An 18,686-nucleotide genomic window follows, 5' to 3' on the forward strand; every position below is an offset into this window, starting at 1 on the left:
TTTCAAGATTTTTCAAGATGATATATTAAAATGTATGTTACTATATAATTGTATCAACTTTTATTTATCAGGAGGAAATTTCCATTTTTTAATTCAACACTTTTTTAGCATGTAAGGTAAGCAAAGAACAGAAGAAAGCACTTGTAACAAGTAGATTGGTTACTGGCATCCTCACATTCATGTCTTCTGTTACAATGAGTTGGTATGTACAGAGCAGTAATTACTGTATCTATCAGCCGATGTCCACTGCATGCATGGGAATATTGTCTTCAAGTCAAGATGTGTTACTGTGCCCAACTGTCCTCATATCTTTTTATGCATTTGAGGATATCCTCTAAGAATGCATGAGGCTAGTTCAAGTGTTCTACAGTTGTCCATACCAGTTTTCAATTCATCAAAGTTTGTGGCCTCATGTTGTCTCCAGTTCTGGGAAATGTCCCCTTTTGCCAGGATAAGCCCAAATCCTAGGAAGCTTTTCAAATATCTACTGTGGCAGTGTCTTCTAAGATATGTGAGAATAACCTCTCTGAGGTGAGAAAGATATGTCTCTTTATAACCTCCGACACAATGCGCGCAGTTTCATACAAGAAGATTCTATGGATACTTCAGTCCCACACTGTGAGGTAGTAATCCCCCTCCCCTCGTCACATTAAAGGCACATCGGGGAGGATTCTCTGTTTAAGCACTATAGTTTTTTCATAGTGAACTGCACTGGATGTAGGCATTTGAATTGTAACAGTTGGAAGTTTTCTCGATAAAGCAGTCGTCCTTGGTGCCATAAGTGCCTCCTGTCAACCCATATCCGTACAGGGGGCATAGGTCTTCCTTCAGGCTCACCTAAGGGCATGGAATTTATCAGGGGTATGGATGACCAACAACTTTCAAGATTTGCTTGCCGCAGACATTGTCAGTTTGCAGGTATTTCACCTACTCTTGCAAAGTACTGGAAGGAGGCATTTCTTAAATTGAGGTACCTATGCAACTGGTTTTTGAGGAAGCCAAACTCTTTGTGGAGTTCACTGAAGTGTTTCATGCTCTTGAGAGTCAGCACTGCCTCAAGTGTTGATATTACCAGCCTGTCCCATCCCTCAAACCCCGAAAGAGTGGATACTTGAGAAAGTCGAGTACCACCCACAGCAGAGTCTCCAGGTTCAGTTTCTCTCGCCATTTAAAGCGAGTCAGCGTATCTTTCCATGGCCTACTACCAGCCATGGTAGTAGGAGGAGAGATACTTCTTAAAGAAAATGTAGGTTGTGCCTCTGGTACGTTCAGCCACTTACTGATCACCAAAAGATGGGCCTCTTGATAAGATGTAATGTAGGCTGTCATCTCAAAGTCTCCTTCATAGGGGAACTTGTAACATTTAGCCACTGATGTTCTAAGGATTTCATTCTGCCACATGAAGGGCCGTAAGAGGGAATTAATGCGCTTACAGAAGGGGGTCTGAAATGGAAAGTTCTGTTTTGGGGCCGGATTGTTCAGGGGTGCTAAGATAGGGAGCACTTAAATAGCGAACAAAGAGTTTTTCATAAACAGTAAGGAGCCAGCGAAATACTGGGATCTCTTCATCAAGGTGAAGCCCTATTGCCAGTGGTTCAATCACTGTGGCAAAGATGAATGGCAACAGCAGGAGAACTTGTCTGATGCCCTGTAATCTAGGTAATAGTTCTGATAAGACTCTGTTCACTTGTACCAGCGCCATGAGCTGTATAAAGCTAGCAGATACAAGATATGAAGTGAGGACTCAGGTTCAGTATGGACAGCAAAAGGAACAAACTATCTCAATGAAGTTGTTTATTAATTCAGTATACATTAAAAATGACTAACACCTGCAGCACAAGCCATTCTTATAGCTTTGGCAGCCTAAAATAGTCAGAACTGTAACACTTGTAGGGTGTGATGGTTAGCAGTTGTGTGGGTTTGTCACTGTCGGCGCTTGCAGGGGCAATGAGTGGTGGAAACAATGTATACTTGTATTTGAATCTTCGCTGTGTGTTAAAGACCCCAAAATGGCCACAATCCTCAAGCCACAAACGTTAAAAAATAAAAAAAGAGCAGTTAGAAATATCTATATTTCTAAATAAGTAAGTAGAAAAGAGATAGCTATGGAAGTTAGAGTTTAACTAATAATCCAAAAGAACGCTTTAAAGCAAAGACCAAACATGGCTACTACTATGGCAACATTCAAGAGCAAAATGGTGTCCAGGTCAGTGCTATGGAAGAGTTATGTCAAGTAATAATATGAATCGGTTTCTAAAAAGAGCTGACGTGTTGTGGTAGCTGCTTTAATTCCCAGCAGCAGCGCTGTGGGAGCTGTATCAACCAATGGTAACTCAGGGAGTGTTGCAACAGGGTAATTTATAAAGCACAGTATACAGGAAAAGACAGCCCCAAGGTAACAGTTTACAGCTACATCACTTGAAAAGCCAACCAGTGTCGTCATAAGGAGTTTTGAGGTCCTTGGCAAGACATATTTTGAGGACCCGGGTTCGTAAAACGTCAAATTTTATTACCACTTTCTGCTAACTGAAGCACTCATGATGCCAAACAAACCTTCAGAAACAGGGTTCACAAAAAATCTGTTGCAATATGTCTTTACAGGCACACAAAAAGAGGCAGAGGTGAAGAAATAGATAGAGATGAGCTAGATAGAGAGGTTTTCTTTACATGGGGGGGGAGGGGGGGTTAAAACGTCTATAAAGACAAATGAAAAAGACAGTATTGTCTAGTAAAATCTTGAGTCTATCAGTAGTGAACATGATGATCACAAAGCCCCTATGATGTTTCTCTGGTGATCCTTGTGCTGTAAAAAAAAAAAACAATTGTTAAACCACTTTTTACCACAAGTTTCTAGCTTTGGCATAGTAGGAGATTTATAGCGACCACTTCCGTTTCTACTCTAGAAAGGAGTCGTTGACAGTCACTGATCCAGTCACATAGGTACGGTGATGTCACAATCCACAGTCACCTATTTCCAAAGATGGGGATCAGGAAAAAAATACTTTAATAACGTGAGGATTTTTTTTTTCTTCAAGAAAACGTTCATAAACTGCTCCATCACAATGTGAAAATGAAAAGATTTATTTCGGTGCAGAGAGAGAGACTGGTTTGAAAACTCGATTTGTTTCAATTGAAATGTAAAGATTTTGTGTCCCCTAACAAATAAAAACGACAAATGTTTAAGTCACTTTAACACAATTCTGGCAAATTGACGTGGGGCAGAAATATGTATTTCTTCAACTTTTCAACATGTATATTACAGACATGATCACGGCAAGTTAACATACGTTATTCTACAGAAATGTACAGTTCATCAGTAAGGAAACAAATATCATAAAATACACCTAGGAGTTAAATAAGGAGTTATCGGATTGAAAGACACACACCTCTCACATCGGCAGTGGTGAAGAACATCTCTTCAGTGGATCGATGCCACTGTCATGTGCGGCATTTCCAGTTACTATTCAGAGGTGCTGTCCTTGTGGCGAGTGGACATAATCAATGTATCTACAATTTTAGTGTGTAATTTCCTCTGCACTGTACTTGTAGTAAAAATAAACTACAGTTTTAGCTTCCATTAAATGTGTAGTACATGATTCTGTAGGTTCTTTGAAGATTTTTTTTTTTTTTAGCCGATCTATAGATTGCTCAATTGCACACTTCCTCTCTCCGACCCTACAGATCGGTGGAATTTTCTACTGTTTATTTATGTGGTTTTATATATCCAGAAATAAACTGGAACTTTGAATGAGATGCTTGAGGAAAGAATACTATCGCATCTGTGTAGTCAACAGCAAAGTCATTCTACGCCTGCAGAAAATGTAGGTTATTAGAAACAATTGGCTTGCTACAGAAGTGCATTAAGGGTCTTGCTTGGGATGCGGCAGTGCTTGAGACGGCCTTCAATGAGAACAGAAGGTACCATGATGGTCAAATGACCTAACGGAAAAAACTTGTGTATGATCAACAACGCCATCTGTACAATTCATCTTCAACCGAGGGAGATGGACCTACCTGAGTTCAGGCAGAGGTAATGACCTCTTTAATTTGCCTGAAGTAATAAGGAATGAGTCAGAACTACTCAAGTCAAGACAACATGAAAATGTGCACAAATCCTCCGACTTTTCGGCACTCTTTTTTTTGTACTGAGACACGGTACGGTTGCAGGTCAGCACAGAATTATGAGAGCATATATTTTTGTATTAAAGCACACTATATGCCGGTACCACACGTACAAGTTTTGGAAAAGCTGATATTGGGATCCTGGCAGCAGAAGTGTACATAGGTCACCGAGACCTAGAGACATTGGTCTGTGAAGGCGGATATGAAGACTGCTGCTTGGAGGCTGCCATTAGTCTTTGTGCATCGCCATCACCTACATGCAGTATTCACACGGCGTGCCAGGGGGATCTCTATCGCCATAGCCATACTCAGAACACAGGAGAGCCCGTAGGCTTACCACTCTCCCTTCACACAACAAATACCTCACTGGAAACCTCTTCCATCTGTGACCATCAAGCAGACAAGGCATAATTACTAAGAAAGTAGCAGCCATTTTGTCACATTAGACTATGCCACAACAGCGATAGGTTAATCTGGCAGCCCTTTCAGACATGGAGTCTTACAGGAGCATTTATGTGATGCATATGACTAGTTGGGATAGTGGAACCCTTTAGGGAACAGGGATCAAGTCCTTTGTAGTCTTAAATTAAGTTTAAAGCTTTTTCAAGCCAAGATTTACACCTGCAGAGAGATCTACGTTTAACACAGAAACAGGCTGGTTCTCCTGATGCCCAATATTTAAATTCAGAACACGTTCAGGATCACAGTCATTGCAAAAAAGCATTGCACGAGGAAACATAGGTGACAAGAAATATTACACAAATCCTAAAGTAAAGTATATTCAGATTACATTGCACTCACTTGGTTCTTAAATAGAATATTCCTTTTGAGACGATTATTCACATTTCACCCAACTCTTTCCTACATTGTCCCTCCACTTCTTACATGCTTCAGCTGCATTAGAGATAAACCAAGAATAGAGCATGATGTCATCAGTGCGAAGTAGATGGTCTTGTTTATCTTGATTAGGAATACCACTGTGTTTTATTGTAACCATGACAAACATCCATTTTGTAAAGTGGCTGGAGGGAAAAAAAAATATGATTGCAGTAAAAAAAAACTGAAGAACCTTTGGGATGACTACAATGAAAATATGTGTCTCTTCCACCCAACTTGCAGAAAGCTTGGCAAACAAATCTTTTTCACTGGAAACTGGAGTCCTTCAGGGTAGACACACGCAGGCCCTGCACCTCAGGTGGAGAAGCTGCAAAAAGGTTAATGACCAATAGGAGGAAAAGCCGGTAAGGTAGTGTAGGGTTCACAGCTGGCATGGGGCACGCCATAGGTTTCAACCAAAACAGGCAGCAGCCCTTCTGCAATACAAATCCTAGGTGCCCTCTGCTTACAGTTATTGTTTTTAAACATATTGCGTTTCTACCAAGGCTATATAGGTTGCATTGCCCAGCTTATTCACTACATAAAGGACTATGATTGACTACAGAGTAAAGGAATGGCCAGATGCCCAAATTGATAAAGACGTGGAATCGATTCCTCCGGGCCTTTAGAAACAACTCACTAAAATACGTATACTTCAAACCTAGGTTGCCATCAAGTTGCCAATGAATTATATCCCCACAGGGCTCAACAGGCCTTTTAAAATTTTCTGTATAATAGTTTTACCTCATTATCTTTTCGTCATAGCCCTGTCCATCAAATAAAACCTATCCTTATTCACAGAACGGATCCAGTAAATAGGTGTCACTGGTTCAGCTTCTTGTTCTGAAGGGTGGACTGCTGCCTCGGTGAAATTCCTTACCACTCTGGACAGATTACCACCCAGAAAGTAAATCAACTGACAGGAGGCCTGGTGATGCAGAAACCAGGACACTGGTCTGCAGAGTGACATGATCAAACCTGCTGCCCATCACATGTGAATATTATGGCATTGACTTGCATTTCACCACTAACATGTATGCACTGGAACAAGAGACATGCATGAAACCATCACAGATTACATAAAAATCTATACAGCCTTCCTGCCAAGCAGACAACGGGGATGGGTGAGGCATGTCATAGAACAACGACCCGCCTACCCTAACCAGTCCATGACAATCTGGAAACTTTAACCATGCGTAATCAAACTCGAACAAACGTTAATCAAACTCGAACAAACGTTTCTTGGATATTGAGGAAGTGAGTAAGACATCAGTACATGAACTTCTCCAATGTAATGCTGGGGGAAGAATCAGTTCTTTGACTTACAGAGACACCCTTCCTATCACTGTGACCCGGTAACTTGAATGCATTCTTTGGCCTAGAGGTTAGTAACTGTGCCCTCTTAGCAAGAAGTTACCTAACTGTGCCCACTTAGCAAGAAGTTACCTATGATCTTGATCAGGCAGATTCAAAAGCAAGTCGAACCTCAATATTCAGCATTTGAAAAAGGCATTTCCAGTGGCACGCAGCGAAAGAACCAACTACTGCTTGTAACGCAAAGAAGGGCTGCCTCCTAAAGTAATGGCTTGCAAGTGTTATGAAGGAGCGCTTCATCAGCCGTTTCTCAGCATCATTTTACAATTTGTGGGTGACTGAAGGTGTGCTTGGCTAGCTATGCTTCTTGATATTGCGAAAGCCCCCCACTGCTTTGTAGAACAGCACCGCACAAACACATGGGCAAGCAGCATCTTTAGAATCGAAGGGCAAGCAGCATTTTCAGAGTCCAAGGGCAAGCAGCATTTTCAGAGTCCAGGTTATAGTTGGGTAAGTCTCACATTACTTGATAGACATTTCAATTCAGCCGTTAGCATTGTGGGCTCAGTGGTTGCATTGGTGTTGGCTGAGAAGATTCACAATACTGGACACACTATTCTCCTGCAGGACCTACCTAGATAGTTCTATAACATTGCAAACAAGGGGAGGAGGGAAGCACGGAGACATGCCATCAATAATACAAAATATCATCACACCACTTGCACCCGAGGTGGCCGGGGTGAGCACAGGAAGTCTGTCAGCGCCATGAGATGATTCATGCGCCCACTTTGTCTTAATTATGCGGGACAAGTCGGTGTGCTTCCTGGATTCCGCGTGAAAGGCAGACAGATCAGTGTGAACGGAATGAAAAATAAATAGCCAGTATGATGGTAGCAAGGAGGACGATCCCCAGGATGACGACCAGGACACGGTTCTGGATGATCCTGGAGAGAGGAAGAGACAAAGAAAGGGTGACTAAAGAGGCCTCCGCAAAACACTATATTAGCAGCAATTTGTGGCAGGACAAAAAAAACGAATTCCAGTTTCTAAAATACAACATATTAAAAACACACGTTGTTTTGGTGTTTATATCCAGATACATATTGCAATATTTACTTTTTATTTTAGAGTGAGTGCAGACGGGTTTCTTCCTATTTGATGGCAGAATATTTTTCTCAAGCCCATGTATCCCAAAGGATGACCCTTTTTTCCTTTCAGCTGTAGTTATCATCTGTTCATAGGCCTACACAGTCTCCATTCATTCCAAGAATGGTGACCAGGTATTAGTCTCAGTCTCGTCCCATCCCATCCCATCACCACCCAACTCAGACCCATAAGCTCACAATGTGTGGCCTGAACAGTGGTCCATATTGCACTCGGTCCTGGAATTGAGGTCCATATACTTTCACCTACCCTTCTATTAAAACGTGACCCAAAGGCTTCTACTTTACTTTCCAGCTCATAGGCCTGCTTCATGCCTCGTCATCTCCGACTCACCAGCAGCCCATAATATTCCACTCCACTCCACACACCACAGCTACAGGCTCGGGGCTTATACTGGCTAGCCTTAGAGTCCATTCATCAGCGACCCATGGGTAGATAAGTCTTCCTTTACTCTCCAGCGGTCGATTAGTTTTCATCCTTGCTAATCTATTTGCTGCTTCTTCGTCCTTCACCCCACCACCCTTACTCCCAGGGATTTATGTGGGACGGTTCCAGCCAGATCTGACACTAGCAATAATAATTTTTAAAAAGTTGGCAGAAACGGGTCCTTTTCGGACTGTATAGTTAGCACCTTTATTTATCAACCCTGAAAAGGAAATGGGGGCTTTTAACCTGCTGACCACTGGCTGGATTTTCTTGCAGCCTTGTATTCGTGTGCTGGCTTCTGATGTGGTTTGTTTGCAACTTCCAGTGTCTCAGGCAGCATACCGACTTTCACAATTTGTGAGACACCGGCTTCTAGATTCACTTGATTTAGGCTATGCCCTTAATTACATTTGCAACATCCCATGCAAAGAACTCTTGGTCATGTCTCTTTGGCCATGCCCTTTTAGAGAGTCAAGAGTTTTTTTTATCCTACTTAAAGCCTTGCTCACTCCACTTCTCCCGCAAACATCCCTGCTACATAACCTATAGAAAATATCCCTGTTTGAAATTCTGTTAACTTGTCTTGCATACTATCCATCCCTCAAAGTCCTCAAACTATTAAAGAGCCATGGTCTTTCCACAAAATTATTTCGCTGCCTAACATCGCTTTCCAGCCACACCTTCCTAAATGGCACATACAAACATTATTTCAAATCAGATATGATTTAATCTCTAATAAAATACTCCAACAAATCTTCTATCATCCATTATCACTCTTTAATTTTTGCTCTACGACATTAAAGCACCTAGTCTTGGACAAACTACACATCTCCTGTCCAATGATTTTCTCAAGTCTTTCCAATCTGGCTTTTGGGACCTTCATTCAAAGGAATCCACCCTGTCCCGTGGCACTAACTTTATCACCTATGCTCTCCACAATCACTTATTATCCAGCCATGTTCTACTTGACTTATCAGCACTGTTGATCCCTCCACATGTCTACCTTCAAACCACTGGGTCAATGAAAACACTTCAGCGGTTTCCCTCCAACCTATCTGACGCTCATTCTCAGTGGAGTGCACTCGCATAGAACCCAACCAACACCTATTCCGGAGCATACACCACCTCTATTGGTGACATCCTCCCCTCTTTAGGTTTCCAAAGCCGCTTCTACGCCAATAACTCCCCAATCTTCTTCTCTTTCTCAACGTTCATTCCCTATCTTCAATCAGGCATCTTCTGCAATCGACGTGGGATGGCCCTCCGGTCAACTTGACTTGCTTAACTGTTCCAAGACTGACATCCTCTACTTTTTATCCTCCTCTACTACATTATAAATCTATACCAGTGGTTCTTAACCTTTTGATTTCTGTGGACCCCCACTTATTCACTACTGGAACCCTGGCACTCTTACTGAATCATTAATGGAATCCGTGAACCACCCACTGAGTCATTACTGCAAACCAGGGACACCAGCCTAAACATTTTCGATGATTTGAAGCACAAAACAATACACAAAAAACACAGAAACAACTATTCATTAAAAATACATAAATTATGAAATATTATGAAATATTTGATTTAATTCATAAACAAATATAAAAGAAATCAAAACATTAATTTTAGTGGGAAGGTTGAAGCCTTTCCAGTTTCAATTGAGGCCAAAGATTACCCATACTATATTCTGTTTGATTCACTTGCATTGCTTTCACGATCAATCTGAGGATAATAGCTTAATGTTTACCCTCCAATTTCAAATTTCTTTAAATTTACAGAACATTTTAAAATTTTCACTTTTACATTTTGCTTCTTTAGTAATACACTCGTTATTAATACGTTAAATTCATAAAATTTTCTAAGCAGTCGCAGACCCACATGAGTAGGCTTTGCGGACCCCAGGAGGTCCCTGGACCCCAGGTGAAGAAACACTGTCCTATACTATATCCATTTTCCTACCAATAGCCCGTCATTTGCCTCCTCCATAGGCCATAGACCTATAACATCTCACGCACCATGTCCCCTCCGCCCCGTATCGATAGACTCAGTTTCAAAATTGAAACCATTTCATTTAAACATTCTATGTGAAACAGCTGACATTAAGTACAATCTTCACTGCATTTCTGCAGCACTTATTCAGCGCATGAAAAAGTTGAAGTTTCATTTATGGAGACTTTGTTAAAAAAAAAAGTGTCTGTGGGCTCTTCCCACTATCAACCTGTGGGTATCGCTGCCACCTAGTGGCAAAGCTGGAAACTGCTTTGCAGCTTTAAAACAGATGTCTGTGTGTGGCAATGTATGTCATACGCAGACTGACTCCACCCCAGCACATATGCATGCCATCACCACCACCTATCACTGCGCGGCACCGCCCCTGCACATATGTATGCCATCACCACCGCCAATCAGTGCGCGGCACCCCATGTCATTCACAGACTAAACCTATCCCTGCAAATATGCATGCCATCACCACCGCCAGTCAATTTGCTGCACTGTATGTCATACGCAGACTGACTCTACCCCTGCACATATGCATGCCATCAGCACCGCCAATCAGTGTGCGGCATGGTATGTCACATGCAGAATGACCCCACCCCTGCACATATGCATGCCATCACAAACACCAATCAGTGTGTGGCACCGTATGCTGTATGCAGACTAACCCCACCCCTGCACATATGCATGCCATCGCCAATGTCAATCAGTGCACGGCACTGTATGTCATACGCAGACTGACCCCAGCCCAGCACATATGCATGCCACCACCACCGACAATCTGTGTGCGGCACTGTATGTCATATGCAGAATGACCCTACCCCTGCTCATATGCATGCCATCACCACTGACAATTGCTGTGCGGCACTGAATGTCATACGCAGACTGACCCCGTCACTGCACATATGCATGCCATCACCACCACCAGTCAGTGCGCGGCACTATATGTCATACGCAGACTGAGCCCCCCTGCACATATGCATGCTATCTCAACCCCCAGTCAGTGCGTGGCACTATATGTCATACACAGACTGACCCCACCCCTGCACATATGCATGCTATCTCCACCGCCAGTCAGTGCGTGGCACTATATGTCATACGCAGACTGACCACACCACTGCACATATGCATGCTATTTCCAGCGTAATTCAGTGTGCCTTATGATGGGCACTGGCAGACAAGTGGTAGGAAGGAGCCTAAGCACTAAAGGTAACAAATTCACCATGAAGGTTACTTAATTCTACTCGATCTTCCTAGCTCTTTGGTTCTCATTTGGTAGGTAGAGAAGACGGCAAATGGAAAAAGAGAAAGAGTGAAGGAGAAAGGTGGCATTGGACAGCTCATGTGCATGTAAACAGACTTCACCTAACTTCCTGGCCACGTTAACACCGCCCTGGAAGAGAGCATCTAAATCATAGTGTCAGCAGAATGCATGTGGGGGACTTCACAAATATGCCCGACATACGCCTCTGGCAGGCACATGCCTGGAAATGCTGCTTTAGCCCTGACGAATTGTGCCCTGGCACTGGATGGATGTAGGGCTGAAGCAGTCTGTGGCAATAGATAATGCAAGATGTTATCCGCCTAACAATGGAGGCCTTAGCAGCCACAGGCGGGTATCAGTGCCCTAAAGGTCACAAAGAGGTAGTCTGATGAAAGCGGGCCCCTGTTTCAACTTATTAACTGAGTTAGGCAAAGCCTGAGCAACTGAGGAGGCATGCTGATTTAAAAAAAAGGTCAGATAAACCATGCCCTTGTTTAGAGTCAAATCGTATAGCACATTGCGTGTGAAATATCATAACGGGCCTGGAACTGGCTTTTGGGTCTGGTCAATGTTATTACTCCTAAGAAAGCCATCTTCCATGAAAAGAGTTTAAGGTCACATGGTGCCACTGGCTCAAATCTCTGTCTCAAACATGCGCATTGTGCATCAACCAGGTGAGAAACAGGTTAAGGTCTACGAGGTGCCCAGTGTCAACACTGTGGCTATTTACTTGTATACGGGGTTCAAGGGGAAGATTGCTGGCAGGGCTGTCACCAGAATTTTCAGGTTCTTGAAGGGCATACCGTAGGTGTTGATATTCATCAGGTACCAAGTGGTGAAACTCAACTACAGTAGGGAGGGCGAGGAACCATCTCTTCAGGAACTTTCTCTTCCTCCACGGATCAAAGCGTTTCCATGTAGGGCGAAACACACATCATCTTAGTAGGAGGTGGAAGAGGTGGGCTAGGCAAGAGCCACTAGGATCAATAAAAACCTATGACTCTCCTTGCTTGTCTGGAGAACCCGCAGTATCAAAGACGTCTGGGGAAAAGCATAAAGAAATTATCTAGTCCCATTGTTTTCTGATCCGAAGAGCACAGTGGTATTAGTCGTAAATGAGAGTTGTGACTGGGGCCATCTCGAGTGTTATTCTCCCAAAATATTGTTAAAGTTACAGACCATTACATGGACAGAACCAAGGATTGGTGGACAGTGATGAGTTCTGATTTATCTTCCAGCTGGTCGAAGTGCTCCACCAGATAGCGTTGCCGAGCACAGCCCCAAGGCAGTACAACGGGAGCCCCTGAAGCCATTGGAACACCAAGGATGTCACTTGCTCATTGGTCCAGAATTGTAATAAAGTCTGGTTGATGGCAGTCACCCTCTCCGATAGAGGCAAAGCCTTTGTCTAATTGGAGTGAAAATCACTCCTATTAACAAAATCTTTTCAGAAATGTTCAGAGACAACTTTGGGGTAGTTCATCGATAACCCAAGCCTGAATAGGGTGTCCCCTGCTAGGGACAATATCAATTCTGCATGAAGTTTGGATAAACTAAGACAACTGCCTTATTACAGGGAACAAAGAAAGTTTTGTGTATACATGAAGGCCCCAACGGAGACAACATCTTTGTAAAGACCAGAGGAGCAGCAATGAGATCACATTTTTTTTTGATAATCAATTTTATTGATTTTAAGATCATGCACATTAACAGCACAAGACATTTGATCGATGTTACAAGCATTTACCGCAGTTGTCAGTTTTGAGTACATACAGATTAATGGCTGGAAGCACCATCCTGACGCGTTAGCATTACAATTGTAGAGACCACATGTTAATGTTCAGTGCTGGTAGTTAGTTTTCCCAATCAGGATCCAGGGTACTTCCTGTACTCCATCAGGATAGGCACTTAGACGCAGGGATCCTGAAAGACCGGTGAGTGCTTCCAGTCAATGTTCTGCACAGCTGCAAGTATCTGAGCCCAAGTCAACATTTTGAACTTCTGCAAGGGATGGAACTGGTGGAGCTCATGAAAATCCAACATGCAAGGGAGTGATCTTCCCTTTTTCCTTACAAGGTATATGTGAGTGGGAACAGTATCTCTAACCTTTTTGAAGGTGGGACCAACTAGAAGGTTTCTTAATGGAGGAGTCTCGCTATCTCCTGCAGAAGTGTTGGGATATTGACGGGGGTAGAGGTGGTCTGCATGGCGGTGGTCTGCACGGCAGTGGCCATGCCAGCCATCTTTAACACTTAAAGAATCCATGCATCTTTGGTGACCTGGGTTCAGTGGTGAAGAAAAGCCTACTCCGCTGCACACTCGTGTGGAGTAGGCTTCATAAGAGGGCGTAGAGAATGTATTTTTTGTTCGGGGATAGGTCACAAGTTTGTTCTTGCCCCTAAAACATCTCTTGGCAAACCTACTCCCTGTGGAAAAGGAACACCCACCTTGGGGCGCAAGTACTCCATAACCTTTAACGACTGAAAAGAGCGGTGTCAGGTGGAAAATATTAGGCCTTAATGTCCTGGGACAGCACAGAGCCACCCCCTTGGGCCACAGCCGGGTCACAGTTCACTGGAGTACCAACAACAAGTGAATGAGACTTGCATTAATGTGATGAAAGGATTTAGAGGAAAAAGCATACTACCACATCCGAGCATCACAAAGACATTTTTACATTAGTTAGGCATTTTATTCCTGTGTTATCATGGAGTCGTCTGTTTACCCTAAACAACACCATCTGCCAGATCCCCTCGCCATGAACTCTCTACTAAAGTTAGAACCTCACTCCTCAGAGAGAAGAGGCTGGATAGGCGGCGCAAGGCACTGGTAGAGCGATAAAGACTTAGGGGACACTGTGCCGGACCTCCACAGTTACACCAATGCTCACTTTGGGCGGTGCTGGCAGAACAAGGCCAATGGCAAAGGGGGAGAAAGGCGTCACGAGCAGTGCACACACCATACAAGATGTCCAAGTCTCTTCAAATCCGTTTCCTGGGGTTTGGGTCACGTCCGCCTAATGAAGCGGGAGGGAAAGAGGCATCATGGGGTAAAAGACTTATCTAAGCTCTACTTTTCCTTCTCCTATCTACTTCCATGAAGCTGGGGGAAGAGGAGAGAGCTTGGCTCTGTCAGGCGGCCTCTCTTAAAACTGGTGAAATTCAACCATCCCAGGTAACAGGGCAATATGTTGAAAATGAACGAAACGCTGAATCAAAAATGTGTTGGTTTTTGACTTCTCGGCTACGAAAGACCAATGAGACCAGGGGAATTCTTGCCAGACCGGCAACAAAACACCTGCTAAGGCGAAGCCCCAGCATGAGCTCTTTGTAGCAGCTCCCGCAGGCCCAGGAGCAGGTGCACGCTGCATGGGAAGCTGCGGCCGTAGGGTCTTATCGATCTGCGGGAGCAGGGGAAGTCAGCAAGCGAGGCACCGAGGACCCCGCAGCAGCCATAATAAAGATGTACTCTAACCAGTCACCCAGGGTACCAGGGGCTGCAGGGTTCGAGCCAGGGGAGGTGGGCTTGCGCTGACATGGTCTACACATGCTTGAAGAAACCACCAGCAATTTAAGCACAATCCTCATTAAAATGTAGAATAAATAAAAGAGGAATACATGTGCCATATGAAGAACAAGAGATACAGCAACCTTAAAAAACAGCTTCGTGGTGGACAATTTATCTCCAAAATCAAGGCGCTGGAGGAAGCTGTGGTTACACAACATTATACTGGGTTTTTTGCTTCAGTGATCATGAAATTGTAATATATATTTAAAGTCTTCTGTCTGCTGTTGAACAAACCAGATGATCCCATCCCTTGTGCTGACTGTGTGAAAGAGAACGACATCAGTGAATTAATCACTTGCTTCTGACATCTGTTTGTAGACTGCAAATCACAGAGTCACATCCATGCAAGTCTCACTCGACCGTTTACCATTTCAACGCCAACACACTGCTGAACATAAAGTTGGGTTATTAACAAGTCAGTTGCTGTTCAACAAACCAACCCAAAATGGCATTAAAAGATACATTACAAGCAGTGGCAAAGCAGTAAGTCTCTCCTTCTGGGCCCAATGGCTTTACTAATGCCTTTTTACAATGTTATGCATATAACAGGACAAAAAGTAAATTAAAAAAGTAAAACATTTATATACATAGAAAAAGACTAGCGATAATATAGCTGTAGTGGTCATGTCATTTTGTAGGTGCAGGCATCTGTAACAACGTATGCATAAGACATTATGTATGCATACAAATGACGCAAATACTATTTTTTTTTAATTTACCAATGTGCGATGGATCAGTAAATAAAAAAAGAAATAATTAGCACAAAAGCACTTTTTTTAGGCGACAGAGCCAAGAGCAATTTTCTGCCTGGTCAGCCCCCCAAATAGTAAAAAAAAAAAAAAAGAAGAAAAAATGGGTGTGCAGTAAAGGAGTGGGTGGGGGGGGAACAATGTTATATGGGCGGATGAATGGCAAAATAAGCACAGGAGTCAGGGGGAGAAGCACATTGGAAAGAAAGCAACACAGAGTATGTTGGAAGCAGGGAGTGAGAGCATGCGGGAAGCAGGGAGTGAGAGCGTGGGGGAAGCAGGGAGTGAGACCGTGGGGGAAGCAGGGAGTGAGACCGTGTGGGAAGCAGGGAGTGAGAGCGTATGGGAAGCAGGGAGTGAGCCTGTGTGGGAAGCAGGGAGTGAGATCGTGTGGGAAGCACAGAGTGAGACCGTGGGGGGGGAAGCAGGGAGTGAGACCGTGGGGGAAGCAGGGAGTGAGACCGTGTGGGAAGCAGGGAGTGAGAGCGTATGGGAAGCAGGGAGTGAGCCTGTGTGGGAAGCAGGGAGTGAGATCGTGTGGGAAGCACAGAGTGAGACCGTGGGAGAAGCACATGGGGGGGGGGGAGACAATAAAACAGTGTGCGGGTAAGTATTTGGCACGGGGCGAAACAAAGAGGGAAAGAGCTCAAAATATGCAGTCTCATCGAGTGATTAGGTAAAAAAGAAAAAAAGTCCAAGCATTTCCCTAAAAGTGAGCAGTGAAATGATAAGAGCCAGCCTCTCAGAGAGATGTGAAAGAGGCTATGCTCCAGGGGAGGGACAAACTCAAGCTTGGACCATAGAAAACCATTGATATGGAAAAAGCAAATGAGTGTCACGGAAGCCAACTGATGGGTGGAAATGTAAGCCCCTGTAGGTTCTTGGTAAACCCATAATAGGTCTTTGCAACCAGACAACTTGCACTGACTGCTTGTTAGGCTCGAATTAAAAACACTTTTTATTAGAACTGAAAGTGCAACAGCAAAGCGTGGAAAAAGAGACACAAAGTTACCCTATGAACGTAAATTAAATTCTATATAGTGCTTGATTCTTTGCTCAGTTGTGATTCTAAGTGCTCCCAATTTTTGGGTATATAAAGCAAAAATCAAATGGCAGAGCGAGGCTTTTATAAACACAAAAGTTGGGCAACTTGGGAAGCCAGATTTAGAACTGGTATGTTTTTCAGTTCAGCAACGGACAAGCTACTCACTGACTAGACCACAACTGCTCCTTAACCAACAGGCTTTAATGATGCCAATCGTTCTGGTGTTTGTAAAATGGAACGATCTTTATTAAGCTTCATTAACACACAATAGAGATCCAACTCAGTCGTCAGCAGCAGTGCAAGCTTCCCTGGGACAAAGAATAGTTAAAGGACCATTAGAATCAGTGCAAGATTTTCACACACACGCGCAGGCGTAATCAGTGCAAGCTTTCCTAAACAGAGAACAGGTGTGACAGGACAGCAGCAGCACACACTTCCCTCCTTCGCAGAACCGGGAGAGCAGCAATACTTGTGCGAGTCTTCATTCCTCACAGAACATTTGTAGTTCAGGCATAGTGGCACGTATGTACACAGACCTCTGTAGTAGGCGCTTAGAAATCTGTGCTGTCTTTCCAGGTGGGTGAGTAAGTGAATGAGCACTTAAATGTGTGAGTACTGATGCCACTCTAACTCATGAGGTGTCCACCTCCCTTTCATCCCTTGTATTCCCAATCAAGACTAAGCAAGAGATGCCTCTGTCATATCCTGAACATCCTTCTGTGGTCACTCTGGGGCCGTGGTATCTCTGATTCCTACATTCACTGCCTGCAGATCCTACTGTGAGGATTTTAATTCCTGCTGTCATTGGGTATGACTGATGAAGCTAGTTTGCCCTGCAGAGATCTGCCCATCAAGAAGAATGTTGTAATGCTGTGCCGGGCCGGCTATCATTTCTACTGCTCTCATCGCCTCAGGGTTGGTTAGAGAGGATAAAAACCAATGCGGGTGGATGGTGGAGCACTACGGCAAGTCAGTGAGAGGCTCTCTGCTCATTGTAGTGTGTGCTCAGCTGGGGACACTGCAGCACGTACTGGCTTGAGAAGCAGGAGCTGGGCACCAGATTGTGAGGTGGGGGGATGGGACCTGGGGCACCAGGCTATGAGGTTGGGGGGGGGGGGGCAGGAGCAGGGCACCAGATTGTGAGGTTGGGGCGGGGGTGGGAGCTGGGGCACCAGGCTGTGAGGTTGGGGGTTGAGGGGCAGGAGCAGGGCACCACATTGTGAGGCTGGGGTGTGGGGCAGGAGCTGGGGCACCAGATTGTAGTGGAGTTTGGGGGGGGGCAGGAGCTGGGCACCAGATTGTGTGGTTGGGGGGCAGGAGCTGTGGCACCAGATTGTGGGGCTTGGAGGGGGCAGGGGCACTAGAATTCTGGACTTTGGGGGAGCAGAAGCAGTGCACCAGCTGGGAACTTGCACTGCCCGAGGGAGAAAGAGTTGTCCACTAACTGGCAGTCCAGGATCTTCATTTCCACCCTAGTTGCTGGAGCTGCACACCAACCGGAGATGCGGATGTGGAGTAGCAGAAGACTACAGACGGAGAAGCTGCCTGGTCAACACAATCAGGATTCAGGGTCCTCTACACACAATAGCCTGAAGGTGATGGACACCTCAGCAAAGCAGCTTCGATCACAGCTCTCCCTGCAGAAAGAGCTTCTTTGTTCTCACATTGATGTTGGTGAATACTTCTTTCCTTCCTTCTTCTGTAACCGCACGCGCATCTGGCTGGCCGGAAGGAAGACTTGGGGTGGTGAGCAAAAGCTGTGCACTGGATGTAGCAACAGGAGCCTGGTGCTGGGGATTTGGCAGCTTGTGCACAAATCCATACACCTGCATTTACACAGGGGTACCCCTTTTTCCCGCTGGCTATCCCATGGTGTCTAGTTAATCCTGCAGCTGTGCCTTATCTTCTGACACCCACTAAGTATATTTTTTAGAAAGCGTCACTTCCAACAACAACAAGGCCGCAGCTGGGACCTCAGGATAGAGCTGCATTTGCACATCCCTGGATCCATCCACTCTGCTTTCTGTTTCTCAACTCGAATAGACATTGCATATAAGCAACAAAGCGACACCACCAAAATTAAATAGCTAAAATGATGTGTAAAAATCCCATTTGCGTTTCACATAAAATACATAAAGAGACTCCTAATCACTGCCACATAATTATC

At 44.3% G+C, this 18,686-nt stretch overlaps 1 protein-coding gene across 4 annotated transcripts in view; it reads right to left on the reverse strand.

The window, feature by feature from the left end:
- Positions 1 to 3,057: 3,057 nt before the first annotated feature.
- Positions 3,058 to 18,686, reverse strand: part of VTI1A (vesicle transport through interaction with t-SNAREs 1A) — a 1,077,795-nt gene continuing 1,062,166 nt past the window's right edge. For 2 of the 4 annotated variants that reach the window (XM_085603407.1, XM_085603404.1), the window contains one exon: positions 3,058 to 7,256. Coding sequence is in view for 2 of the 4 variants with exons in the window: in XM_085603404.1 (XP_085459530.1) it covers positions 7,163 to 7,256 (94 nt within the window). In the remaining 2 variants the exon portion in view is untranslated. The remainder of the gene's footprint in view (positions 7,257 to 18,686) is intronic. The other 2 variants (XM_085603403.1, XM_085603406.1) reach the window with 2 other exon arrangements.

This window comes from Triturus cristatus, chromosome 1_2 (assembly GCF_964204655.1).
Source record: "Triturus cristatus chromosome 1_2, aTriCri1.1, whole genome shotgun sequence".
Lineage (NCBI taxonomy): Eukaryota > Metazoa > Chordata > Amphibia > Caudata > Salamandridae > Triturus > Triturus cristatus.